Source organism: Struthio camelus, chromosome 1 (genome assembly GCF_040807025.1).
Source record: "Struthio camelus isolate bStrCam1 chromosome 1, bStrCam1.hap1, whole genome shotgun sequence".
NCBI classification, from domain to species: Eukaryota; Metazoa; Chordata; class Aves; order Struthioniformes; family Struthionidae; genus Struthio; species Struthio camelus.
In genome coordinates, this window is record NC_090942.1 from 91366412 (window position 1) to 91387761 (window position 21350).

Sequence of the window (21350 nt, forward strand, 5' to 3'; positions counted from 1 at the left end):
AAAGTAAAAACAAACACTTCTTAAGAAATGTTCTTACATTAAGGTTACTGTTCCTTTTGGATACTTTTTTTTGTAAAAAATACTTTTTATTGGAAAATACAAGTCATTGCTTTCTCTGTACCTTTCTGCTTGCGTGGTTCATGTCTTTAATAAATTATTGAATAAAATCACACATTGCATTGTTGACATCTTCTTGTATATCCTATATGTGAGTAAAAACACATCTTTCACTAAAATCATATGTTTTCTAGATACTTCAAAAACTTTAGCCTTCTAAGCATAAAGAGTGTTTAATATCTTTAAAACTTTCCTATAAACTCTCTGAGATAAGTACTATGTGCTTTGGGATATGTGCAAAACGCCTGATATAGCCACAAGTGCCACAGAAAATACAGTGTGGAAGGGAAGATACTGGTAAACGTCCTGTCAACACACAGCTAACGTGATAGCTTGTACAGCGTAAATTCTAGTGCCTTTTCTGGGTCAAAGGAAGACTGCCTTTATCTTAAAAGCATTTATTAAAGTATACATTTATGTGTTTAGCAGGTTGAATGAATAGAAGTTTATGGGAGAGACGGATGGGGTATATGCAGGCAAAGAAATGAATGGGGGTCAGTAGGAGGCAAAAAGATGGTAAAACTAGCTAGTTTGTCTTCATTTTCCAGAGTGGGTTAAATGTAGCAAAATTTACTAGCGAATTTAGCCCTAATATATTAAAATGGAGGGAGGCAGTAATATTTTTGATGCTTTTGAGTGTCTTAGTGGTTTGCAGTACATATTGTCGTAATATTAAATGTCTGTCATTAATATTAAATATACGACAGCTCTTTGCAGTTGGAAACTACATTAAAATGGAGCTGAATTTGAGATTACAGATGGGTAAGTCAGAGTAAGAAGGCACATTACAGGAATTCTCTAATTATGCTTCTACTCTGTGTTGTAAACCCAGAAAATTAACAGGTATGATTAAACATAAGAAGTAGTAAGATGTGCTGAGTTACAGGAACCTACAGTCTCCCCTACCATCCCCCTAACAACTTGCAATTTCTAGTGATAACATAACTGGAGAGCAGGAGAAAAACTAATTTAATTTTTAAAAATCAATTTCTTTTCACACTGGAAGCATTACTCACTGTCATGAAGATGTACAAAGGAATGCCAGTATGAATCTAGATAATGGCACATGCATATTGGCTTTGGATATGTACTTTCCTCTGCCTTGTGATTTTTTTTCTTTTTTGATTAGGGAGCTTGTTAAATATTTACTTTTTTGCTTTTCCTCTTCCAGAATTCTGAAGTATCTGTTTTTGAGGTCAATATTCGCTTCATTGGTGGTCTTCTCGCAGCATACTACCTTTCAGGACAAGAGGTAAGGAAACTGGAAAGGATCTGTGTGACTTCGTGTAGTTTAGCAAATAAAGGTTGCATATGAGAAAATTTTTTAGAATCTTGATTTCTCCATAGCTTGCAAACTAATTTTACAAGCTTATTTCCGTGCAGTTCTAAGCTAATTGGAAACCCTTCATTAGAACTTTGAAACACCTCATTTATCAAGAATGTTTTCGGAAGATGTTTGTTCAGTCTGAAATGTCAAGTCCCTAGGACTTAATGCCAACAATAACTCGTTTTATCTACAAAAGTAGAAATAATAGTTTTGTCACTTGTCTTGCAAGGCTGCAGGTTTGCTTCACAAAAGTCGTAAACAATCTTCTTTCCATTTTCTCAGTGACAAATAGAAAAATATCAGGTCAAATTTATCCCACTTTGGAAATTCCTATTAAAAGATCTTGAGGATTAATACTTCTGAGTGCTCATCCAAATGCATGCTCATATTGAAAGGGTGTGCATAGCCAAACACTTGTGATCCTGGACTACTTTGATTTAGTAATATCATTGCTGTGGCCTCATGCCCCGTTTCCTCTCATACTTTAACAAGGATGGAACCTGACCCAGCCTACAGATTGTCATACCTTTTCTCGGATCTTAACAGCTAGCTATCTTTTGTTCTGTTGCCCCATGTCTTTGATTTTGTTAATTTATTTTGGTCCTTTTTTTTTTTTTTTTGGTAGCCCTTCTATAGTCCTTTGTCTAAAACGTTAGGCTTTCAGCCATATTTCATGGATTTGATCCTTTTCCAGGTTCCATTTCCATACTTTTTGTCTCTCTTGGTTTAGGGGAGAACCACATGCCTATCTGCAAGTTCTCAGGGATTTTAAGCCCAGAACCCTAAAAAGAACCAGGAGAAACTCCATGTTTGTTGACTCTGTAATTCTTTGGAATCATCTTGGGACCCATGAATTTTCTCTTGTAGGAGTATCTTATATTTGGAAAAAGAGCACACTGTGGCAGAGCACAAATCCATTGCTTATCTTGAAAGAAACTGCTAATTTACTTTTCGTCAAGAATTGCTGCTTTACCCTCTTTACTGTCCACACTCTCCAAGCTTCACCCTGTTGGTAGAGAGACCAGCTGTAAGCAGTCCTTTCTGCTGCACTAATTTATGTGGTCTGTTGTAGGAGGCCTGAAGGAAGGGAAAAGCACAGAATTTTGCCACTCTGTCTCTTTTGTAGCAATGTAAGTGAAGCTTGTGTTCATGGCAGCGAGTCTTCCTGTGCTTACAGGATCTGTCAGGCTTGGTCTTGCACCAGAGTTTCCTGTGAGCTCAGTAGGGGTTTTACCCTCAGAGTGTGATCCTATTCCCCAGTGTTAAGAGTCAGCCTTTTAACTCTGATCACCTTAGTACTATGTGATCGTGTGAAGCCTTCAAGCCTTGGGCAGAACGGCCCCACGTCATCTTTTCAGATAGGAACATTGATCCTGTCTCTGGATAACTTACTCAAACTGGAGTGTGCTTCTTGGAGTTAGCTACCGTGAATATGAAAACCGCAGAGGAAAAACAAAGATTACTTACCAGTTACTGGATTTATATGTATAAATCAATACTATACCTGTGCACAAGCACAGCATCAAGAAATTTTTTGCCTTAGTATGTAGATGAGTGCAGCCAAGCTCTGCTAAAACATTCATAGGGCTGGATTCATAGGGCTCAGTATTTTCCCTTTCAGTTGTGCTCAGTGAGGTCAAAGCAAGCAGCTGCTTTGCTTAAAGAGTTTTAATCAACGTGTTTTATTTCCTTCAATCTTAGAAGGCTTTTACTGTCCCTCTTTCCTGAATTTTAACCACTGGGCTGACTCTTTTGCCCTTTTAAAATATGTTTATAGCATCAGGCTCTCCCTCCAATGGACCTTTAACACTTCATGACTTGTGGTAGAAGATTGTTCTTGTCACGTGGCCTTATTTACTATATTTATTTTCCAAGAGAAGAGTTCATTAGCAAGTGTTCAGACTGCCTTTCTTTCAAACAGTGTAGCAGACAGGACTGCTTTTGACAAATGATGTAATCTCTCAGGTATCAAGTTAGATTACTTCTGTGCAATTTGTCAGCACAGATAAGATAAGCAAGGAAGCCTGAGCCTTTTCAGTGATTGAGCCCAGAAGAGAGAGACCTGCCTCTGATGAAAACTTGGTCATTTCCTAGTTAATCTGTTGGGTTGGTTTGAGAAGTGATATTTCCAATCTGGTCTTCTCCATGCTGCCCCCAGAAAGAAAGGAGTTCATCAGCTCTGACTTGGGGCACGCTTCATTCCTTTTCCACTCCATTCAGACATGTGAGGAGGCACCTCTTAGCCACTGTTAGAACAAACAAGCCTGATCTCAAGCGTTTGGATGTTTTGCCCACTCAGGTCATGAAGATGCACATTGGGCTGTGCATTTAAAGAGGTCCCTACCTGTTGGTACATATCCTTCCTTTGTTCTTCAAACCGTCATTTAGATGCTAATTTTTCTTTTCCTGTCCCTTCATAATGTTCCATACCCCATTTCCCTTCCCCCTAAACATCTGTTTCTCTAAGATTTGCTTTGATTTAGGAGTACATCACACTCATTACCATATTTTTGTATAGCTTGTTTGGTATATTGAAAAATAGTCACGTACATGGAATAGCTCTCTCTTTTGCCTTTGACTTACATAAAATCTGCTTAGTTCAGTAATGGAGAGTTATTGCTGTTTGACTGTTATAAAACCTGTTCTTATCTCCTTTTGATTCCTATCACTTAGTGCTGATAAGGATGCCGGACTGACAGCCTTAAAAGAAATTGTCCAGGGCATAACTTTGATTGTGACAGTTCAACTACATTTAAGTGGCCACATTTGGAGATCTTGTAAATCAGCACGGTTTAACTATGTGCTTTTGTCCTTTGTATGGGGAGGATAATTGTGCTTGTTTTGTCTGATTATGATTCATCATGCTAGATATTGATCATGGTTTAAAAGGCAGCTAGCTATTGGTTTAGATAGAATTGTCCTGCTGTTTTTAGAAATATGTTAATTTTTTAATTATTTTCTTAGAATAGAATGACTATCTCCATCTTATATTTCAGTTGTTCTATTACTGGTATTTCTCAGATGAATATCAACTATGATCAGGCTTTTAATGATGGGAGAGGTGGTTAAAGAGGATGGCAAAATTTAACACCCTTTACAATAACATTGTGCGTATTTCTGTCCCTTCTTTCAGTAAGAGTTCTCTTGTGCTCACTCACTGCAGGGGATGGGAGAATAATGAAATATACTTCCTTTACAACAAGAAATGTTGCTTTTTAGCAACTGACAGCTCAATTTAAAATTCTGTAGGCTTGTCCAGTCCATTGTAGAGTCACAAGCCTTTCTTTGTTTGGCATGTGACACTTCCAAAGTCTTGAACAGCTCAGCCTGTTACATTTGGGAATTTCTGCTGGACTTCCTTGGGCAAGGAGCGTGTGAAGCTATAGTTTGAGGAGCGTGTATTTTGTGCCCCCTTGGCCAAATGTTTTGGTTTGTCTTGCCTTACTATACCATTCTGTTGATGTAGAGGAACAAAATTGTTTCTCTGTCTAGCTGGCAATTCTCCTGACTTGGTAAAATCACCATCTTCACTTCCTCCAGAGTGCTTTGTAGACTGAAGAAAAATAGAACATGACTGTGAAACTTGGCACAGCAGAAAATCTGCCCATGTATTTTGTTTTGGTCTCCAAGTTGAATTAAAACTGAAGACTTCTGGTGGCCAAGGGGAGTAGGTCTGCAGTCTGGGAGGCTCTAGTTTAAATCCTCCATGCAACAAGAAATTTTTCCCATCTGACTGTGGACAGGCCTTTCAGCCTTTGGCTAGATGTATATTATCAGATCCAAGAGTGTGCCTTTCTTGACCCAGCTCCCAAATAGGAATGAGATCCAGATCCATTACTGCTTTTGAGATCCTTTGTTTTTGAAGCTTTGAGTCAGGGGCTTCTCTCTAAGGTATATTATTAAAATATATAATGATTATATATTAAAATAATGAAATATATACTGTATGCTGGATTTTTTTAAAATTATGCTGTCAAACCAAAGGGAGAAAGTGGCATGTTAAAAAGCAGAAGAGAAAAGTGTAACAATCTCCTTAGGATGCTTTAGGTCCAGATAGCTCTCTGGTATTTCACTGTATGCCGGAGGTTTCTTCCCAGTTGCCACTGATAAATTAGTGACCAATATGAAGTGTTTACTCCACTGATCCTTAGTCCTTATTAAGCTGTACGTTAACAGGCACACATAGTACCAAATTTCTGAATAGGAAGCGCAAAACACTTTATGTCTACTCTGAACTAAGAGTCACTTATTAAGTGTTTTTGGAGGTACCAACTTTCAGGAGAGTTGCTCAGTAGGAAGTGGCTGGGAGTCATGTTGAAAGAACTAGGCACTCATTTTCTCCACCCTAGGTTATGATAGAATGGATAAGATTTTAATAGTTTGTGTTTTGATCAAAGAGGAAGCATGATCTTACAGTTAAAGTGTAAGTTTTCCACCTTCTGAGCTCCCAGGCACCACTGTGCTTCCTTTTCACCAGCTGTCAGATGGGGTTAACATGGCCTAATTAACATATTGGGGTAAAGTATGCGGTGATCTCTTACAAAACGTGAGCTAGACTTTTCTTAGTAATTCCTGTAACAATCCTTTAACTTTTGGAAGAACTAGACAAGGTCTTAATTATGCTTGAAGGGAGCTTGTGATATAGCTGATAATATAGTGGAAATAACTAAAAAAGTTCCACTTGCCTGCTTTGGAGTAAACATTGAATATGGCAGCCTAGGATCAAAATCAGCCCTACATGGTTTAAAAAACAAAACAACTCTTTTTGGTCACAGTATTAAAGCTGCAAGTATTTTTCCTTTCTCTCTTGCACTGTCCTGGCAAATATCTGATTTTTGCCTGTAGTTTATGGAGTTTTTAAAATAGTTTTAAATGATGCTCATCAAGGAGTTATTTAGCATTTTCCCTAGAACAATATATTTCTTTATGTTTATTCCAAGACTATTCCCTAAACTTACTGTGTAAAAATGGTTTGTCATCTTAAACTTCTTATCTCACACTAAGAAAATATCTTTATATCATTCTATTGTGAGTAATAATGTAAGGACAGAAATGCTTAATGAAACAGAGTATCATGTATATACAGAGACTGGAACAAGATAAAGCACTACATTTCACAAAAAAGGATGATTTTACAAGTCGTACTTTTATTACCAGATTGGAATTGGCTGCTCATGCAGTTTTTTTAAATTCTCCTGGCTTCTTTTGTTATCTGGAAATCAGTCATATTCAATAACTGGTTTATTGGGGTACGGTTCTGGAATTTTGGTCTGCCGTGGTGTCTGGCTGGTTCTCTGCTTTGAGACTGCCTTGTTTGAGATCATGCTTTTGTTGATTGCTTATTTCTTCTCTGGATAGTATGAAGTGTTTCGCTTCACTATGTATGTTGGTGTCAGTAAATTCTTCTTTCAACAGAAATGAGTTATCTGGTTGGTCTTTATTGGATATGTGATTGATCGTTTGTTCCTCCCCTCCTTTTAGCCACATTTGTGTCTTTGGATCTTTCTGGGTATCAGGGTAGCTGATACTGATTTCCATTGGAGGGCAGGAGGGCTGCTTTGCAAAATCACTGCCTGTCCAAAAGACTGTCAACTCCTGGCGCAAAAAAGCAACAAGCAGGCAAGTGGTAAGAGTGAAGGTCACCAAGTAGAGAAGAGCTGGCTGACCTTTCTGCATTAATGTTGAAGCTATGAAGCTCGCCAGGAGACCATAGCTATACGCTATAGTAGAAGTTACAAAATAGATTCGTGAAGAGTGTACCCGAATATCAAATCTATGAGAGTAGGCTACCAGGAAACCGGGAATTAAAATGTCTCCAAGGCCTAGGACAGTATAAGGGTTGTTGTCAAAAGCTGATGTAGGGTACCATACTGGAATCTTCAGCAGAAAAGGGATTTTCTCATGGTGTGCTGAACTGGATGGTCCAAAAGCTACCATTTCCATTATGCTGTCCCCACACTTGGTTAGGAAAGGAGTGATAAACACAAAAAAGACATCATAGACCAAAAGAGCAAGTAGAAACAAGCTGCAGTTCTTCATCTTGGGTATGTGAACTGTTTTTAGTTCGTAAAGGCATATAGAGATTCCTAGAGCATCTTGCAGGATCCAGGCCCATTGATCTTCATTTCTAAAGACCATCCAAAAGACAACAGTGAAGATGCTGAACCCTGCTAGGAGCACTTTCTTCACTTCTAAGCCTTTGTGAAAATGCTGTAAATAAACTTTCTGCTCTCCAAATGGGAGTTTGTTCAAGGAAGGGGATAGACAGCTGTAGAGGCCAAGAGATGCATATAGGCAGAATAATCCTATCATTAAACACACTGCGTGATCATAGAAGCAGTAAAGCATGAGTAACAGAAAGGAAGATGTTGCTATGCTTCCACAGATAAAGGGGATATCAGGGTTGATTGTTACACGTTCAGAATACTCTATTGTTTTACAATTGCATTCGATGTATTGCTGTCTTTTCTTCTCTATGGCTCCTGCCCAATAGCCTCCAGCGCTGACTGTACCCACAGCCAGAATGAACATGATACCCATATTACACACCAAATCTCTGCCCAGCTTCTTGAAAAATAGATAGATAAAGTCCATATCACTGAGCAAATCTACAGGAATAGTAAGCTCTTCGCAGTGACCCCGGTCATGGGCATGCGTGCTGCCTCCTGGAAAGGTTACTAGAGCATCTCCCCCGAGGGTTAGTAGCCCTTGAGTCCCATTTATTCCCTGGAGCCTGGAGTTCTCAAAGAAGGTGCAGTCGCCCTTTCTCCCTGAGGCAGTTCCAGTGCTGAGGCCCCTGCTGTCACTGTCCTCCTCCCCAAAGGAGGAAGGAAGACAACACAAAGCAGAGAAGGCAAAGCTCTGATCTAGCTGAAGCCAGTGAGGTTGATTATCCTTGGGCTGGAGGAAGTGTGCCCAGTGAGAAGGGACTAAGAAGCAGTAGTCTCCTCCCTTCAAAGGGATAACTTTGACGAGTCTAGTTTGATGAGCCAGCATTTGCAGAAAAAACAGGAGGAGCAGGTGGGGTAGAAGCAATGCCACTATCTTGCAGGTATTCTGCATACTGTAGGACCTTTTCTTACCCATGCCTTTCTCCAGGAAAGCTTCTGTCTTTCTAGTGTGACTCAGCTTACTTCCTTGTTACATGGCAAGTCCTAGCCAAGCAGCAACCAGTCCCATCCACTGATTTTTCTTTTTTTTAAGGAGTTATCTTTGTGTCCCCCATTGGGGAAATAGTCTCCTATTGCGTGGCAAGTCTGTCCCTTCCCCAGCTGCAGCCCCACCCTTGTCTGTGACAGCGCATGGCTCACCATGGTGACAAGCCCTGCCTCGGCTGCTGGGAGTTTTACCTTCTGTCTGTGGATATGTTCTGGGGCTTGGGGTTGCCCAGTAAATTCTTTCAGGCAGTAGCTTTTCTCTTCCCTTTTACATAGTCATTCCTTCTGCCTTGTGGCTACATGAATGGGGAGATGCTAGCTCCGATGATAACTTCTCAAGTCCTTTGATGTTAGACTTTGGCTAAAATATCATATTTCAGTTTATACTACTTTCATGAACTTTCAGCCTTGCTTAAAAAAAAAAAAAAAAAAAGGCATTTGCCATATGCTTTCCTGGCACACTTTATGTTCAACTCTCACCCTCTATGTGTGTGTCAGAACTTGAGAGCGAGCCTGTGTATATTCAGAGCAGGAAGCAGAATATTGTGATGTTGGGAGAAAATATCTGGAGCAAGCACGTCTAGGAGCTTGTCTCCAGGTAGGAGACGGCCAGATGCACGATCCAGATTATTGTAAGCCTGAAGCAGCAGGAGAAATGTTGCTAACCCAGACCCAGAGAGACAGAGGAATAGGTTGTAATGTGGTTTCATTTGCAGACCCTTTTCAGGTACCTAGATTTTACTCAAATGAGGAGCTGTCCAGGATCTTCCTATCTTGACTAGGTTGATAACTAATTGAATAGACATGCAATCAACTTCTATTGTTAATCTTGCTCTTGGGGCTAGCATGAGCGTTATGGTACAACCAGAACTTTCCTGATTGTACCTGAGCACAATGTTTGTCCAAAGATGATAGTCTAGCTGATGTTGTCTAGGTGTTCCCATTCATACAGTTCTGAATTGTCCTGACCTTTCTATAAAGGTCTCTCTCCCATCAGCTCTTTTGACTATAAAGGCACTTTACATACTTTCTGATTGGTCTTTGACTCCCATTTTCTTCATGCAAAATCGGCAGGTTGTATATATCCTGCACAGTGAATTGCAAGACCAAGTCAAGTAGTCCGTGCCTTTAATCTGAATACAACCCAGCAACCGGTTTAATTTAAAAGGCTTCATTTATCAGTTTTAGAGCTGAGTGCTCTTAGTTTGTTGAGATTTGCAGTTTAGGAAATGGGGATCTACTTCTCTATTCGTTCTAATGGAATGACTGTTGTCAAACTGATAAATATCAAGAATACACTTTCAGTGATATCTTGCACTTCTTGCTCCCTGAAAAACAGTTTTCAGTTTCTCAAAGTCAAATATGTAACCCTGAAACACAGAGTTAATGTTACTCCATCTAAATCCTTTCAACCATCTTAGTCATAATAAAATGCATATATCCTTTCCAAAGCGCAGAATTGCCAAAGATGGAATCAGGAAATTTCCATAAGCCATTTTCCTGTAGTCAATAGCTTATTGCATAAGTGATACTTTATGTTTTGCATAGACTTCATTTCTTAGTTGTCCAGAAAGAGATTTGTGAGATAAGCAGGAGTAATCCCATTTTACATTTAAAATAGTTAGCTAGGCATCTTATCTGATATGAATGCGTTTGTCTGGAGGGAGTCATTAAGCTATATGTTGACTGCTTGGCTTTCTCATGAAGTGGAGCTTCACCAGTCATTAAAACTCTGATGTGATTGGTAACAGCAAATAAAATATTCCTGGTAGCAATAATGAATGGAATTATGAAACCCTAGAGTTGGACTGAGGGTCAGCTGTTGCGTGGAGTACATTGCTCTGCTTGAGAAATAACATCACATAAGGAAAACACAGCAAATGTTTTTCTGTTAGCATTTGTGTGATAGTGGCAGGAGGACACTTATACCATTATGACAAAGTGTTCCCATCTGCTCCTGATTTATTAATATCATAAAAGGAGTAGCTTGTTGTTTTATTTTCGTTGAACAAAGCTATTTATTTATAATATTTGAGATGTAAGAAAACTTAATGATTTACTGTGTTTATGTTGTCGGCCTTAGATATAAAGGAGTTTTTTTACATGATTGTCTTTTCTCATTTTTATAACTACAGTCAAAATGACATATCTTTCTGGGCAAGATGATAATATAACTCATGTGGATAAATGCAGCCTGAAATCTGTCATTGAAAATAGAGAGCAAGGGCTGTGGAGTACCCAATATTCTGTTAACAACTAATCAAAATAATCCTTTTCCAGGAAACTGATAGGCAATGTCTCTTCTGTTCAGGAAGAATCCTTAGTAAAATTATGTTGATATATGCCAGCTGATCCTTCCTACAGCTGACTTAAACTTGTAAAGCATATTGTCTTCAGTAAGCAAGACAGCATATTTTGTGGCCTGGTTTCACAGTAGTCTTGACTGTACCTACGAAGGGGCTTATCTAAATTAAATTTGCCAGGAAGTTTAAAAACTCAGATAGGATAACCTCATCATGTCTGTCCTATCCAATAAAGATTTCAGTTTGTTGCCAGGAGATGAGCTGCTTATTCGTAAATGGTCATGACAGCTCAGTGGTCTCTAATATGACAAGGCCATGAAAACAAGATATTTTCTCCTGAGTTTTAAAGCACTGTCATGTACAAAGCCAATACAGTGCAGTCTGTAATCCCTGTGCACTTTCTGTTTACTAGACTTGTAGTAAGCATTTTCTCGACTGGAAAATGATATTTAGCCCAGTTCATTGCTGCATCTGAGCTGTGCACGGCACCCAAAGAAGAAGGAAGGAGAGGAAAACTGACCTCATGGCATTTTTGTTCCCTCTGTTCCAAGTCCGAATGGAAATTAGTTTGCCCATTGATGTAACATGGTTTAAACTGGTAGAATTTAAAAATAAGCTGTTTAAGCAATAGAAAATACAGCAGCTATGCAGTAATAGGCGCTCTCAAAACTCTTCCTTTGGTCATGTTCCTGTAGAGGGTTATAAAAGCTAGAAAAAGAATAGTTTGTTTGTAACTGCTTGCATCACATATATCTCCTGATGACAGCATCTGTTTTATTTTTGGCTCCCTCTTCAGTAGTTTAACAGTGAGACTGATGCTGATTGGCATTAATAACAGCAAGTGGTGTCTTACCTTTTATTTTACCAGCTATTCATTTACTGGTGTTACTGTTGACACTATGCACTGAGTTTTCCTATGTTCTATCTTGCTAGGTTAGCTTCTGCCCTGGAGTTTTTCAAGCTTGGTCTCATTCTGACAAGAAATATGGCATTCTTTTGTCAGCTTAAATATAGTTCCTCCAGTTGGATTTTAAGCTGCCCTTTATACCTTAAAACAAAACAAAAAACCAGCTCCACCCATGATCACATCTTGCAACAGCGCAGCTTTGACTGGTTTTGCCTTTTGAAACTTGTTTTGACTCAATGCTAACTGACTATTAGGTTTCCCTCTCGAAAAGGGGCTTGGATATTAAAAACTGTTGTGCCTTAACTTAACTGTTACTTACCTGATTCCAGTGGTTTAGACAACAACAGTATATTTGGTACTGTGAGAGAAAAACAAAATAAATGCCGTGAATGCTACAAAGACTACTAAGCAAAACCACTAAAAAAAAGCCAGCTTGCCCCTAAGGGTATAAGTGCCTATCACATGGCAGAGATGGTGAACTCTCCTAGTCTGTTAGGAACCCAGAAGATGCTGAATAGTATCTGCAGTGGTACTGAATTACCATTTATGAATTGCAAAATTGGCAGACAGGTATCTTTAAAGAAATGACCAAGATCATCTCTGGCCTACTAACACTGATTTTTTTCTTTAAAATATAAAACTGTAGGTAAGTGCCTGAACCAAAAGAACACAATGGTATCCCCCTATTCAAAAAAGGTAATGTAAGGTGACCTAGGTGATCTGTGAGCCAGTTAGTCTGACATCGGTCCTGTCGGTGCTTGGTCCTAATGTATGTGTTAATCTTACATAAGCTAAATATGTCTGTAAATCTGTGAAAACAAGCCGGTTCACTTCAGCTGTTTAAAATAACAACACAAAACAAAAAAAACGCACTGAATATGCTGTCTCTCGTCAGATGCAATGTAGTGAAATGTGTTTTACACCTGACATTGCGTAACAAAGTTAGGTTTCTGAAAACGTAAAAGCTGTGTAATTTTCTTGAATGTTTTATTTTTATAGTGTCTGTGATTTTAATATTTTAATCTGCCATGTCATACCAATGGGAGGAGGGAGTCTGTATAATAAGTATCCGTATCATGAAGCAATATCTAATTTCATCTATGCTTAACTTTTTTGTGAAGACAAATACAGTTTAAAGGGGTCTGAGTAATTCCTGGCAAAGTTTAAAGAGGAAATCAAGAGTATTTAAAATGGGAATCTTGGCAGTATATTCAAGAGAAAAAAAAGACAAACACAGAGGAATGACTGAGGAGAGGAGGGAAGAAGAAACTGATATAATGTCAGCACAGAACTGAAGGACAAAAAGAGACGAAGTGGTGGAGAAACATATGTAGGAAATTAAGGAGGTGCTTGACCTGAGTGGAGATCGTATTAGGAACAGACATTACAAAAAAAGCCAATGTTAGATTAATAATCAGAGAAGGCAGATAATTTTTAGTGGATGAGAAGGGCTCCCATAAGAATTGCACCAACAGCTTTAATTACTTGACGTTAGAACCATTTTTTAGGGTTCTTAATATACTTTTCAAAAGCCACAGAGAAACGAAATTTTAACGTATGGAGCCATGTCCTCAGCTGGATTGTCAGTTGGGTTGGGACCTTTGGGAACATAGTGTAGTCTGTTACTCAGCTCAGTAGAGCCATTGGGCGCAGCAAAATACTGAGGAGTCCTGTCTTTAACACTCCTACTTTTACTCCCCTGCTGGCTACTGTTCTGTCGTGATCTTCTGTCCCAAGGTGACTCTTTTATTTGATTTCCTGATGGCCGTCTAGTTACGTTTTATCTTCCTCTTTCCCCTTTACCTTTCTTGATCTGTAAACCAAATTATTTTCTTGCTACCTGCAACTGGTGGACGAACATCTAAGCCAGAGGTGAGACATTCTCCGTGCTCTCATATCTGACTTTCACAGCAAAGAGAAATCCAATTGGAAGGAGAGTCTCTTTTAAAGCCCACTTACATCCTTGCAGCATGCTTAGGCAGGGGTAATTCTGATTGGTATGTCATGCAAATTCAACATTATTGCTTCTAGTACTGAGGCAGTTTGTTTACAGACGTAACTAATCTGCCAGTGTAATACTGTTTGTGCACGTAATCATAGTCTGGAGGAAGTCAGAGGTGCCCGAGATGCAAAAGAAGGGGGAAAGAAACAGCACAAACATTTCCTGGGCTTCTATTATTAGTAATAATAGAAGGGAGTACTAACTCCAAACTGCCGTGTTTTTTGACTCTGTTAGGTGGGATGAGAAACAGTGCATTATATCTTCCTGGAATGATCAGATCTAGGAGGTGTTGATCCTCGTGACGTTTATTCTGAATTCAAATGATCTGTGATATTGACTGCGTGGTATAAAGTGCCTCAGAATTTGAAGGTGCTTTGCAAATGTGGAAGATGTATCTTTTCTCCTCTGATATGCCTGAAACCTATGACAAGGAAGCTGACATGGCTGTTGAATTGAATGGAAATTATGCAATTTAACTGAGGTAGTATTACTAAGAATTTAGCAAATGCCAGGTAGTTTAAATGTGATTTGCTGGTTGTCCAGTGCATGCTGAATTTTCACGTTTAGATCTTCTAGAGTCAAATTTTCAGTAATTTTTAAAAGTTACTGTATGCACCAGGTATCTTATCTGAATTTGTCAAAAGTACCATTAGCATGAAACCTGATGAATAGTCTATTAGATCCTAAGACACCTCAGTCAACAGTAACTAGATTCCTCATGTCTGTTGTCCAGGAAAGCAGCTTTTGGAAAATTTAAGCAAAAGATAGCATGGTATCACTCAAGAATTCTGTTTACAAATCCTTTCCTGCTTGTGGTAGAAAACTACCATAATATTATGTTATATTTAAGAAGCAGTATTGCATCAGGTAATTAAGTATTATTTTATAAAATGTAAATAGGGAAAGTAGTAGTCAATCAGATAATGTTTCTTTCTTGCATGTCTGGACTTAATCAATGCAGACTGAGTATTCTTCTGCATTTATTTTTCTGCTTATTTGTAGACCATAGATTATAACTGGACAGTAAAGTCACATAGGCATGTTAATGCTTTTCTGTACAGTTTGAACTTAGGAACTACCACTACTAGATAGTTTTCCTAGGTTGTCTAGTCCATCCACATCTGTTGATATGGGGTAGGTGCTTTATCTGCTCCCATGTTCAGTATTCCAAGAAACATGACCCTTATTTTTACCCTAGAGCAGTCTAGAGCTTCTAGGAAAGAGGCCAGGAGACTTAGATATTTGAATAAACCTATACAGTTCTGTGGGCTTTACTTAGCTTTTTGCTTCAGAAGTAGAATGAAGAGCGTAACTGCAGTCTTTTCCTTGAAATCAGGATAATTCTGGTACAGTACATTAGAGATTTTTTACAAGCATCCACTTGGGCTACAGAGTGCTTTTGTTCTGAACCTCTAGATTCAGATACTGAGGGTAGCTAGGCCTCTGTAGCCTTGACTTTAAGATAAGAAGGAAATGTTAAATCACCTAATTTCATGCATCATCTGAAACTGGGGACAGCCTTTCTTGCGTTCATATCATTGTTTTTGAGTTGTCAGCAAAAACGTATTTTTCAGAAAAGTATCAAGTCCGGACTTGTCTTTTTGTAATAGTATTTGTAGAAGTCTCTTATGCAGTGTCGCTCACTAAACAGAATGTGGGGCTAATCCATATGTTGTCAAAACTGCGGGAGTTTCCAAAAGCCTCCTCAGAAAGGCATTTTTCTTTTAGTGCTAAGAAACAAATTTGACTTTAGAGACAGTCATGAGGGTAAAGAGAGGAGCATGGATTGGAATGGATACAGAAGGAGGCAGTCACAATACATTTGGAAATGTTGACTTTTTCTGAGCTTGCTGAATTGGTAGTGCTTTTTAGTTTTTTTTTTTTTTTGGAAAGAAGGAACATTCTTTGTAGCATTCTTTGGTTCTTGAAACCAGTAAAAACAGCAAGTTATATAATATTGATGGATGAAGTATTTGTTTAATCTCATTGTTCTTGAGAGTAGAATTCTCCCAGCATAGCAAGACTTTGCATCAACAGTTTAATGATCAAAGTAATTGGACCCAGACTTCCATATGGTTGAATTTGGCAGTGTGTTTTAAGATTTTGGAGGCTGTTAGGAACAAGGACTTAAGCTCAGTTTCTTTCTCTTTGCTTGTGTAAATCTTCCTAATCTAAGTACCCCTAACCTTACTGTCGTGTAATAGTTTAAAAGGTTGATGTTTAAATTAGTATTGTTGGGAACCAAAGCTAATACACGAGATGAGTGACATCACCCTTAGCTCTTCATTTCATTGCTCATAGATTCTGTGAATATTTGTGTAATGTCATAAAACTATTCCTAATGTCCATAAGAGCTAAAAACTAGGAGAGGAGAGTAAAATTGAAGCCTCACAGCATAGTGTTAGTTACTTGTATGTGACCTCATTTGAGACCTGGTCTAGACACTCCGGGTAGATCGGTGGAAACCAATTTGTTCCAAAACCTGTGGCCTCACTGGTAAGTGATGATAATACGCTGTAGTAATAGACTTTCTGAGAGGACTCTGTGCAACTAGTGGTGCCAGAGAAATGAAAGAAGAGTCTTCAGAGTTCAGAGAAAGGAGACTTTTCTGCCATTATTTCCTAGTCCCTGAGGGAGGAGGAACTGTGATTGAATTTTAGACTTGAGGTAATTTCAGTTCATCCCCTTGTCCAGATTCAAGTTTGTTCCTTTTGTTTTGACTGTGATCTTAGACTGCTGAGATTGGTTTGGGTTTATCGTTTGCGTATTAATTTTTCTGTCATGCAGAAAGTAACATAGATTCTGAGAGCATCCCATTGTAGGACAAGTCTTGTCTTGTCTAAAGACTTTTTAGAAATGCTAAAAGTGTTCATCAAGTCCGTGTTCCAAGTTCTTCAAGATAGCAAAAGGATCTTAGCTACGGCAGTATCTTAACAGTGGCTGCAGGTACTCCTTCCCTGAGCATTTGCTATGATTCAAATGCCTACAGTGCTGAAAAGCTGTCGTCGTATTTATGCAATTCTGCGTCTTTCACCACTGTGGGTAATGGAGCTTGTATTTGCTGTGCTAAGCCTTGCATGATGTGAGTTTATGTTCTGCAGGACAAACCCTAGATGCGACAGACCTTCAATTGTTACTGATAAACGTCTGTAAAATACAGCTGAAGTGGTTTCCTGCTTTCACTTCATGCAAGGATGGCTGAAATATTACCTGAATCCTATTGTAGCTCCCTCTTCTCACAAGAGGCTTTGTAATTAAATCTATAGAATTGATTTGAACTAGATAGGTTGAGAGGGACCCCTTTCTTCATTGCTTGCAAGCAGGATGCATGTAAGGACATCTGTGCTTGCAAGGGTACTGCCCTAGGAGTACTGTAAGACCCAAGTATCTACAACCTTGAAGGGGTTTGCATGTCTTTGGAACTTAGGGCTGTTCACCTGGCACGCACATGTTTTCTCCCTAAGCAACATGGGAGTAGTGGCTTATGTAAATAGGTAATAAAACAATATTTATCAAGGCCATCATCTTTCTTCTTGTTGCACAGCTGCTTATCTTGATTTTCAGCAGTAAATTACATTACTACATTACATCTCTCTCTGTCTGTGCAGAAAGTCCTACCTGGCACATTGAATGCTGAATGGGTAGTTAGCCACAAAAGGACTTTGAGGAGTTCAGTACTGCAGATCCTACTCTGAAGGTAGGGACACCTATTTTAAATTGGGCCCAAAAATACCAAACGTTTTCCTCAAAAAAAGCCTGAATCTAGTGTTGTTGTCAGATGCTCTTATTCTTTACCTGCATTCAATAGTTAGATAGGCCTGCCTCGTTGTCTTATGTCATGCTTAGTGTTCAAAGAAAACGTGTGTAGGATTTGGTAGTAACAGTAGCACTGGCAGTGAGAGTGCTAGAATTTCATAAACTTGTGCAGTTACTTACTTTGCCTGGTATGGTTTCCAAGATCAAAAGTCGTCTTACCTGCAGAACCAGCCACATCGCACCATGACCATAATGCTCACTTAGTTAGTGATTATGAAATTAAGCAGAAGTCTAGAATTTATTACTATCTAACAGAATGACTCAAAATCTGATCTGTGCACCTGGCTGAAAGATATTTTTTATTTGTGTAAAACATCTTTAATCTGTCTCTCTCAGAGGCAGGAATTGAGGCCATTCTAGGCTATTTGCCATCCATAGCACTGGAAGGGTACATCTAACAGCCATATTAGAACAATACAGTTTTCCTAAGAGGTGCAGTCCTGCGTTTCAGTTCAGCCCCTGCATATATTGGTAAGGCTTTTAAAGAATCTTCTTAATCTGTAAGGCTTTCTGCCGAATATTTTGGCCTTAGCTGGATTAACAGTCTCGAGAACATGCTCTTTATACTTTGTGGTGACAGCTTCAGTATGTAAAGCATCAGTTTAATGGCTGAAGAAGATTCATGCCCTCCCAAGCGATCTGATGGACATGCTAGTCTGTAGATGGTGATTCAGGTTTTCATCTTAATGAATTTATCTGATTTGGATTTTAGTTTTTGCATTTTGCTGACTTTCACACTCCATTTTCTAGCTGTAAACAGCTTGTTTTGCCTTTAAGAGGGGAAAAAACCTTTCAGTTATTTACAGTATTTGCAGAAGATCTCTGTATCAAACATTAATCAGCCAAGGGCCGTGTACATTGATGGTTTTATTGTGTTGTATTTTGACATGTAAAATAGAAACACTTCTCCAAGTCTGTGATGGCTTCTGTAACATCTCTGAAAAAAACAAATCACATTTCAAAAATGAACAGAACAGCAGCCCTGGGACTAATCCACATGTTTCTCCAGCACAGTACTTTTGAATCTTCAAGATTAGAAGTCTTGACAGAGCTAATATGGAGTTTTTACCTTAAGAAGACTCAGAAAAGTCACCTCCACATCTTAAGGCCATAGCATGTTAACTTCTGTAATTAATACAATTGTGAATACTCATTTGGAAAAAGAGTGAGTTATCCTCCAGGAACAGTGTGAGATACGTTGTCTTTGTTGTTTCCGTGACTTCCTCTCTAGTATAGGCTCGCATACTTATGGAGTTTGTGCTGGCAGAGGAACTTGGGGATGGGTGGTTGTCATCACTTCTGCCCACGATTAGAAAGGTGCTGTGTGGGCATATAGGGTAGGAACATTACCGCAGAAAAGACTGTTGATGAAATGCTTTCATTTTTTATGCATGGAATGTGCAAAGGCTATTTGGATAATTGGTAATATGGCTGGAAGGACTCTAAGGAAGCTATATAGTTGTCCATTATCCTTCTGTTCCCTGAGAGAGTCAAACCATGTCAGTTATAGTACTTGCAGATGTTTGTACAATGGTGGGGTTTTTTTTTGTTGTTGTTTCATGGTTTTTTTTTTTTTAACCTCTGTGGTAATGATTCTACAGTCACACGTTTCACTATGAGTTATCCTTATCACCAACTTTTTCCTAGTAACTAACTTAAAACTCCCTTGCTCCATTTTAGTGTTATTCTCCATGGGCATGGAGAACAGATTATTTCCTTGTTCCTTGTATTAGCCGTTTACATATTGAAAAGCAATTACCGTATCCTCTCTTGGTCATCTTTTCTCTAGACTAAACAATCATAATTCAATTCTTTTATTGCTTCCTAACCAGGCCTGTTTTCAAGACTTCATTCATTTTTTGTTCTCGGGAATCTTCTTGCCTATGTCTGTCTTGAAATGCAGCGCCTGACAACGGCGAGCTGCCAAGGCTGAAATAGAATCAATCAATTCAACTTGTGTTTAAAACAAACACACACACACATGCTTACTATATAAGTAACTATACTATCTGATGTCATCACATTATTTAAAAGCTAGAGCCTAATGCGTTTGCATATGTTCTTACAGGATGATTGTATTTTACTAAAAGAAGCTACATTAATGAGCTCAGCGAGGCGCTTACGGTCACATCTGCATTGTCTCACAGGAATGCTGTCTTGGCCTACGAACACTTGTTACGTTTCCTTTGTTTTCCCCATCTCTTTCCAAATAAGCACTTCTAGTCACTTTGATCTGACAACCTACGCAGCTGTCTCTCAGTTCTCACCCAAGTCTATATAGAAAAACGGGGTAGCAAGCATTAGGTTATTTTGTTATCCAGAAGTAGTAGCGAGGTATTTGTAGGACTCTGAGGTGGCAGTAAGGTAGGGGAGATATCTTAGTAGAAAGCAAATGCATATCTTCAGCCATTATTTGAAAGTATTTCCTTAGATTTTTGTCTTCGAGAGGGATACGGAGAGGTACAATTTTACATTTCATATGCTAAATCGGGAGTACTTAGAGTCCTCAGTCCAACAGAGGTGACGAGAAGACTCCTAATTGCGGCATGTTTTCACAGGCACTGTTAACAGTGCTATCTGAACTAGTAGTTATTGCTGTCTCACTGACTTGCTTGCTGGCCTTCTGGGTTGCTCATATTGTGAAATGACTGGCACAGTGACTGCATAGCTTTAACTGTCCTGTTTTAGATTCGTGAATACTTAAATCAGCTCAAACTTTACTTTATACACAGTTATATCATTAAAAACTGCTTCCAATACTATAGTTTGTTCCCCAAATCATTGTCACATATTTCAAGTTGTTTGAAAGCTGGATAGCAGGACATAAAGAGCTAGCCATTAGGAATATTCCTCTAGTGAGGATGTTTAATAATAGTAATGCGAACAAGTAATCGTTAAGTGTAGAGTTTTCAAATTCTGCAGGATCCAAAAGCTGAAGGTAACGAATTCAGGCTAGAAATCTCTTTCTGAACTATGCACGGTTTAATCAGAAGTCAAAATTCCGTTGCAGATTACACAATGAAGTTTTACCTCTGCGCTGTAGAGTGATTCATCTTAGGGGACCATGATGGTTCTATCCGATCTCAAAACTTACAAATCTGTTTCCCATTCGTGATCCATCTACTACTTCCCAATCTGAAATTTCATCAGAAAGCTTTAAAATATATTTATGGATGTGAAGCAGAAAATTTTCATGCAACTGGTCAAAACCAGAGTTTTTAGTTCTCATTCCTGCCCCACCCCCCAAATTACCAAAGTCTCCACCTGTAATATTCCTCTTATTCATAACCTACCTTGCTTATTTTGACTTGGTCCTTTATTCAAGGTCAGAGTGTTGTCTGAATTTTACTGATAAATTTCTGCATTTTTTTCTTGAAGGCTGTCTCTCATCAGTATCGTTGCTAAAAAAAAAAAAAAAAAAAAAAAAAAAAAAAAGGGAAATCTAAGCCATAAAGCCTCTGTTACTTCACAACTCCATCAAATCATATTCTGATTATTCCAGTATCCTCTTTTTCAGTTTAGGCATATCCCATCTTACCATTCATTTAGAATAGCTCTGTAAAAATCTTTTTTCCTAGTTGGTTGCTTTCAGATCCACCTCTTCACACTCTTTGTTGTGTCTCTTCATTCTCCAATGCATCAAATACAATTAGATGTTATCCTTAATATTATTTCCTGACTATTTCATGCCTTACTAGTCATCTCCAAAAGATATTGATCT

General features: G+C 38.6%; 1 protein-coding gene and 1 pseudogene across 1 annotated transcript in view; one reads left to right on the top strand and one right to left on the bottom strand.

The window, feature by feature from the left end:
• Positions 1–21350, top strand: part of MAN1A2 (mannosidase alpha class 1A member 2) — a 160091-nt gene that overhangs the window by 67987 nt on the left and 70754 nt on the right. Inside the window, exon 5 of the mRNA XM_009685070.2 lies at positions 1289–1369. Coding sequence (XP_009683365.1) covers positions 1289–1369 — 81 coding nt within the window. The remainder of the gene's footprint in view (positions 1–1288; positions 1370–21350) is intronic.
• LOC104150737 (signal peptide peptidase-like 2B pseudogene) lies at positions 6686–8530 on the bottom strand (annotated as a pseudogene).